We start from the raw sequence: 8,073 nt of genomic DNA, 5'->3' as shown, positions 1-8,073 counted from the left end.
GCAAATTTTGTGTGACAGACTCAGGTAGCCGATGGCAGATAGATAGATCAATGAATGATTCGGTGAGCAACTCAATCTGCCTGCCTGCTTTGCCTAATTTTGGGTAAAAGTTGCTCTTTTTTTAATAAAAAAATTCAATATTTATATAAATATTTATAATTTACATACAAGCCATGCCCAGCCAGTCACATGACCACCAAGCCACACACACACACAAATTAGGCCAAGCCCACAGAACCGGTTAGTGGTTCCTGGGATTTAAAATTATGAATTTGGTCCAAACTGAGGTCCAAAAGTTTGGCGACCCCTGTTCCAGATGAAAAGAAGTAACAGTGAATGAAGGCATAAATACTGTATATGTGTCCCAGGATAATGACACAAAATTGAATTTGAGTTGGTCACCAGGAGACCAGAAATTTACTCTTCCGACTTTCTAAGAAGTAACAATATTCTCAACACTTATTGAAATACTGAAACATAAAACCCTTTCAATTGACATGTTACATATCTTAACTTCCACACCATTCTCCTCTCCTCTTCAAATGAATGCAGAATGGCATTTTGTTAGAAAGTTTAAATGAGTATTAGTTATAGAAATAAATATTCAACAAAAAAACCCAGAGCTTTAGTATGCATTTACTTTTCTTTTTTAAAAAAAGAGTCCATGAAAAGGAACATTATATAATTTTCTAGATACAACATTATATACAAAATCCTTTTTCAAAAAATGCAGTACAAAAGAAACTATAAAAGAGTCATAAGCAATTATTTTTAATGATCTCAAAAAATGAACATTTCTAAGTATATAGTTCTTATTTTTATAGGAATGTCAATACTATGCCAACATTTTAAGATAATGTTTTATGTTCCTTTTAGTTTCAGATCCTCCCTCTGACTAATTCGGGTTATCCATGTCAACTTCATGTTCATCACCTATGAAATGAACCTAACGTTTTTTGTACAGTACATTCTTCCTAATTTCTAGTGAAACTAATTGAGATATAATAGTTCAGTATAAATTATACCTGAATATATATTAGTTAGGAAGACTAATAGTAATAGAAAAACCAGAGAAGGATTAATTGGTAGTTATGAAAAGAAGTAACTACATCCTACCTTACCATTTTCTTGATTTCCATTTTCTTCATGCCCATTTACAACCACAATCTGTTTACAATTGTAATTTGCTTTCCTCTAAAGTTTTTTTTATTTTGTTTTGGCTAATGAAGAGAAATGAAACTGGTTCCTGTCTTAATACTGAATGTTCTCAGCTGCTCTAATGTTGCATAAAGCTGTGTTTACAAACAGAATTGGTGACAAAATTCCTAATCAAGAATGAGTTCTGATTTTCATTTTTCCTCTTCAAAAACATACGTTAGTAGAACTGCAACAGTGCTTCAGATATGAAGGAGAAAAAAGTGTGAATGCTTATGTAACCACATCTGTAACTTCATAAAGCAGCTATGACTTTCTCTGGCTTGTGTAGTTGTCCTCTACCATTGCAATGCAATTCAAAATTTATTGGACCAGTGGATTTTGCAGATAAGTGGTACATGCATGCTACATGCATGTACGCTCTTAAGAACCTTTCCTCTTCCAAATTCTAAGCACTACTATTTTGCAAGTAGTCTGCTCTGTTCCATTTTTTGGGGGGAGGGGGGGTTATTTTTGTTTTAAATAATTCTCAGTAGTACTTTTTTATACATTGCTTCAAAAAAGTTGGGTAATTGAATTCATAATTAAACCAAGAATTATATAATTGGTGGTTTGCAAGTTTGGCTTTTGTTGAAAATAAACTTATCCTGAGTTTGTGATTAGTGAGTCTGTGGGTATGTTTGGTAGCGGGGGAGATTGAACAGGAGCTCTAAATGCAGGGATAGAAACTATAATTTGTGTATCTATATCTGTATGGACAAATGTTTATTTACATTAGAAAATATATGAACTTTACTGAAGCCTGGAACATATTAAGCTTTAAATCCTTGTATATGGCATCACATCTAACACAAAACATTTTTTACTATTGCAAGAGGAAACAAACCTCCCATCTGCATCAAATAACAAAAAGAAGTGTGAATTTTCATCCACAATATCCAGTATCTTTGGCAGTTGAAATTCACTGGATGCTTGCATATTTAAATCCAAATTCGTGCATACAGGTCAGTATATAAACATAAATTGTTTTACTTGGTATAAGGCTCTTAGCACAGCTAAAACACATTTATTGGATGATGTCAAATATTTTCTTCCATGGATTCTACATCAAGAAAGGTAGACAAGGCTGATTACATTTGGGCTAATATGACTTTAAAATAAGTGCAGTTCAATTTACAAGAAGCAGTTATAAACAAAAGGTAAGCCCTTTATTCAGAATAATCTTTGGCAAGAGTGTTATGTATGGACAAAATTTCATTAACATAATACATTTTCACTTACAGAGAATCTTGGATAAATTATATTTAAAGAGAATTGAATTCATTCATTATATTAAAACTAATAAATATTTTATAATGGAAATTTTATGTTAAATAAATTTGCAACAAACTATTAAAACTGAAATATAACAGTCTTGGGCATTTGCTTTTTGAATAAACCACGCAGTAGGCTTACTTGTAATATACAGATAGTTCTCGACTTACAACTGTTCATTTAGTGATCGTTCAAAGTTACATCACTGAAACAGTGACTTATGACTGGTTTTCACACAACTGTTGCAGCATCCCACTGTCATGTGATCAAAATTCAGACACTTGGCAACTGAGTCACATTTATGATGATTGTTATGTCCTAGGATCATGCGATTACTTTTTGCAACTTTCTAACAAGCAAAGTCAATGGGTAAGATTCACCTTAACAACTGTGTGACTAACTTTAACAGCTACAATGATTCACTTAACAACTGTGTTAAGAAAAGTAGCAAAATGGGGCAAAACTCACTTAACAAATATCTCGTTTAGCAACATAAATGTTGGGCTCAATTGTGGCTGTAAGTCGAGAACTACCTGTACTTCCAAACTAGATTGGTCATCTGTACTACATGACTAATTCGTTATATTTTATGATGTCCTTATATTGCGGCAAGTTGTTACTTAAAATCATGCATTCATGAAATCTGCATGGCTAAAGTGACAGACTCTTGCACAGGTTTTACTTTTGGGGAAATGTAGGTAAGACTGAACGGATGGGATTGTCAAGGAACACATACACAGCGCTGGTATCTATAATTCTGATTTTGATTTCACACATCTTCATTGGCTTATCTCTCTTTAAACCATATGTTTTCAGCAATTAAATACCTTGCTCCTAGGTTCCTGGACCTTGATGGGACAGTGTCCACAAATACTAAGGCTACAACCTAGATTTTAATGTTGAAAAAGCCCAAATCCAAAAATCATCCCAGAAGATAGCAATAGCAATCCACTTCAGTACTGCTGCAAGAAAGCCTCATAGTGTCAAAGCCGACACTAGACACTGATTGTGACTTCAAGGATGCTCTGCTTTTTATCCTAAGCAAAGGGATTGATATATTAGCTGCAACTGAATGGTCTTCCAGGTTTTGGGTTTATAATCCAGATCAGCCTCTTGGATTACCTTGGAAGGAAGGTTGTCATGGTCCTTGGCTGCTTAGACCTGTCAATGTTGCAGTTTGTTCTCAAAAGTTTGGCAAAACTAGAGTATGTGAAGATTGCGTAGTGACCATTAATTGATTTTCCCTATTCCTTCATTTCTCAAATGCGATGCTTGCCGTCAAATGTCTAATAGATACTGCTGGACCTTCAGCATGAATGAAGAAGCAAATACTGCATGCTGATTTTTATCAGGAAGACAATGAAGGTTGAACAACTTTATATATCTGTCCATGAAACACCTGCATCTCATCAACATTTTCAACAATGTAGCATATCTGAAAAATTCTGAATACAAAAAGCATATATATACTTTTATACATAATGAAAGTCATACAACTTCTCAGTTGGAACTATTTTAAAGAGACAAGGACAAACTATGAAACATACAAACATGACTGTCAGACCTGATGAGAGCCATATCATGTATAAATTGGTTCATATTTGCCCTCCATATCAATAGGTAAGGCTCTGTGGATTCCTTCTTCTATCTTGGTTTGCTGATATAAAGGCAATTTTTTAAAGTGAAAATTGGCTTGGAGGACTATCTTTACCAGGATATTATTCCTGTTTTGGCTGGACTTTGATATTCTCAGAACTGCATTACAATATGCTGTTATGGCAAGTCTTAGGATTCACTGACATACAGTAATTGGATTGCTGTTCATAGGTTCCATGACTTCCCAGGAAAAAAAATTGTTATATCAAAATCTGTGTTGTATTTGTTTTCTGTTTAGGACTTTGACTTGCTGGTTTTCTATAACATTCATTTCTACCACTGCCTCCTTGGATTGTTCTACTGCTTTCTAAGATTGTAAACTGCTCCTCCATTACCCTTTCAAAGCAGGCTTAGTGCGAATTAAAATATTTAGCTATTTGAAGAGAAAAAATAAAGCTAGGCTTCATTAGACGTCCATACTATTCACCTTTTCATTGTCATTTCTGGATGCCTAGCAACTAGTGATGAGCACAGGAGAACCTTCCTTTGAAGAGAACTGAAATGCTTCTTAATTCTACTAACCCTTTTCACTTTCTCATTTTTAATCTTATTTAAAAAAAAATAACTTAAAAAAACTCCAAGAATAAAATGCCATTTATTTGACTGTTACCATAATTTAACATCACTAGTGGATCATACCTGGCACCTTCAAGATACTTCCCTGTAATTTACTAGCAATGTGTAAAAGTAATAACTACATTGTTGTATATCTGCTATATTAATTTCCTGTATGGCCTCTGAACAATTGCACCAACTGATTAATATTTTACTATTCATTTATTAATCTATTCTCAGTAGATGGTATAATCTCTTTTAAAAGACATAATTTGGTAATAGTGGATTGTGTGGCACCATATTTACTTTTTTTCTGTTCTGAACTTGCTTCTGATCAATTTTCATAAAACGACTCTAGTATTATGAGATTAAAAAATTGCACAGCTCTGTACTGGCTCCATGATACTCATATCTTATAACCTCTATAATATGATACCTACTAAGAAAGAAAAAGAAAGAAAGAAAGAAAAAGAAAGAAGAAAGAAAGAAAGAAAAAAGAAAGAAAGAAAAAAGAAAGAAAGAAAGAAAGAAAGAAAGAAAGAAAGAAAGAAAGAAAGAGGAAGGAAGGCCCACATTTCACTGGAATGGTGCTCAAATGAACTCTGACCATTTCAATATGAAAGAAAGCAAGACAAATGAATCAGACCTGCAAAGGCAGAGAAGTTGTAAATTTGGAAAAGAATAATATTTAGCTGCCTCGCCAAATTACTTAATATACCGGCTCATGAGAGATTATGAGCTACAATAGCCCTATGATCAGTGAAATGACAGAATCACATTAATTGTTTTAGAAAGATGTAATGTCCTTAAATATAATATGTAGGCTTTACTAGCAGAGGTGACATAGAACCGTAATTGGAAATACATATATTTAATGTGTTCCTTCAACAACTAAAATTCCAGGTTTGTGGTGGGCAGTGCAATTTGCTAGTATTTTTGTGTGTGTGTTTTTGTGTGTGCTCTTAACTCAGGACACTTTTTCTTCAAAGGTCCTTCAGTGTTTGGGGAAATTGTGCTGATGCCTCTTGCTCTTTAGAATCCCCCTCTGGAATGTGCACTAGACACTTTGAATTAGTAAACTAAATGCCCCTCCATAAATTGTTTATCTTTCATAGAAGAAGATATGAAAGACAGTACAGTTATTTGCTCTCATTAATGAGACTAAGATTACAGTGATTTCAGTCTGACCATTCTATTCATAAGAGTAAATGAAATGAAGATGGAAGTGATGAATTGAGGCAAGAATCTCAAATGGAAAACAAAATAATCTTGCTCCCACATTCACTTTGGAGAAAATTCAGGTTATTCAACATATCATCAAGGAAATTCAACAGGATTTCTGCTTGTAAAAAAGTCGGCAGATTCAAGTCAGACCTTGGTTGCCACAGCTTTGCAAAAAGCACTCCACAGTATAGTATTTATTATTATTATTATTCGCATATTGCAAGACCCCAGATGTAGCTTATTAGGAATGGGGGACTTATTATTCCAATAGTTGTAGTTTGGTTCATACATTTTATCCTATTTTAATAAATACGCTAATATAAAATTCTCAGAGAAGAGTCTACAGAATCCTATCTCCTTTTAAAAAATAAAACAGTGACAGCTCTAAGCTAACTATGCAAGTTACCTATCTATTTATATATATAAAAAAATCCCTGCATTATTTTTGTGCAAAAAAGGAAACAAAATTAAAAAAAGAAAACTTGTCAGAAATAGAATATGGTCCTTTCTGTTCGTAAGAACATTATTTCTCACATAGATATAAGCGAAACAGTCGCATATGCTTAAACATGCACCAGGTTGTTAAAGTATGAAGTTCTATCATGTAAATATTGGCTGCTTTGTGAATGGAATGCCCCAGTGTAAAACATCGACTTCTTCTATACCTCAACATGGCATGAGTGACAGGAAGATACACTCCCTCTATGGCTCATTGATGACCTGGGACTGTGACTGTTACAATTTTCACCTCTCCTTTGATCCTTGTCTCTCCAGTTTTCTAGCAGCTGCAGCTTTCCTTGCTCTTCTTTCATGAAGACTTCTACCATGAGAACTTTCTCCTTGTGAATCTGCTGACTAATGTCTTTGGGAATGTCTGGAATAATCCAGTCAACAAAGTCACTCATAAACATAACCAAATTCTGAAAAATAAAAACAAAAGAGAAAAGGTTAACCAAGGCAAAATTATGGTCTGACTAAAAAAAATTCTTTAAAAAAAAAAAGAATATATCAATATATCAATTCTTTTTAAAAAAAGAATATATCAATAGTTTATTAAGAATTCACATATATTTGGGATTCCTAAGAATGTATCGGTACAATGCATAGACTGCTTAATTCCAGAGATCATGTACAGTAGTCCTCAATTTAGGATCATAATTGAGCCAGAAATTTTGGTCATAAGTGGCGACAGTCATAAATTCGGTGATCACACAACCATGATGAATTTCGCAACCGTTTTTTGCAGCAGTTATTAAGCAAACATGGTTGTGAAATGAACGCATTGGCCATAAAGTGAATTCCATGGTTGTTAAACAAAGCCATTGTTCATTAGGAGGCTTATTTGGTTTTTTTTTGCTGGAAATTGGAAGTAAACATTGATTCCTGGGGAAAATAGAACTCACTGTCACGTGAGCTTGGAATGCTGCAAATGGCCATAAATGTGGGTTTGTTTCTGAGCACCCAAAATGTCATCACATAACCATGGGGAGGGTTTGGGGGGGGGGACGCACAGATGTCAGAATACTGAATCCTGGTTGTAAGTGGCTTACGAATGAAGGCGAACATATCTGTCCCAGGATAATGCTGCAGGATCTATTCTGGATCAGTCATCAGGGCCAGAGGTTTTGTCTTCAGAGTTTTGGGACTTGTGCTGGAGGCCATCTTTAGGGAACTGCTAGAGAGAGAAGTTCCCTGAGGATGGGCTCCAGCACAAGTCCAAAAGTTTGGAAGGCAAAACCTCTGGTCCCAGTGACTGACCCAGATTGGATCCTGTAAGTTGCTTTTTCAGTATCTGCTATAACTATTATTAAGAGAGCAGTTTATTTCAAATACAATATATTTCCTTTCCTTTTTCTTATTTCATGCCTACTGTTTTTACATTTTTTCCTATACTCTATATAACAGTTTACCCTAAAATGGGACAGTGTAATGAATATATATATATATATGAATCCGCATGAAACATAAAATTGTGTTCCACAGTAGTCAAACTGATCCCAAGATTAGAACTGAATGATAATGAGCACTAACTATACACTACTGTACTTCATGAAACTAAGATATATTGTAATATATCTTCATAATGTACATACTCACTTATCTCAAGGGCCCTGACAAAACAGGAGTGAATGGAATTCCCTGGTGTCAACTCTAAAATTAATTGTTGTT

At 34.3% G+C, this 8,073-nt stretch overlaps 1 protein-coding gene across 14 annotated transcripts in view; it reads right to left on the bottom strand.

Moving 5' to 3' along the window:
• Window positions 1-619: 619 nt before the first annotated feature.
• ANO1 (anoctamin 1) overlaps window positions 620-8,073 on the bottom strand; it is a 147,313-nt gene continuing 139,859 nt past the window's right edge. For all 14 annotated transcript variants that reach the window (XM_087951137.1, XM_087951139.1, XM_087951136.1 and 11 more), the window contains one exon: window positions 620-6,824. In XM_087951137.1, coding sequence (XP_087807263.1) covers window positions 6,564-6,824 — 261 coding nt within the window. In that variant the 3' untranslated portion in view covers window positions 620-6,563. The remainder of the gene's footprint in view (window positions 6,825-8,073) is intronic.

Source organism: Notechis scutatus, chromosome 1, assembly GCF_049901735.1.
Source record: "Notechis scutatus isolate UNSWTSFEM ecotype Mainland chromosome 1, rNotScu1.2, whole genome shotgun sequence".
Classification (NCBI taxonomy): domain Eukaryota; kingdom Metazoa; phylum Chordata; class Lepidosauria; order Squamata; family Elapidae; genus Notechis; species Notechis scutatus.
The sequence above is the reverse complement of the archived record's forward strand: the minus strand, read 5'-3'. Positions and strand labels throughout refer to the sequence as shown.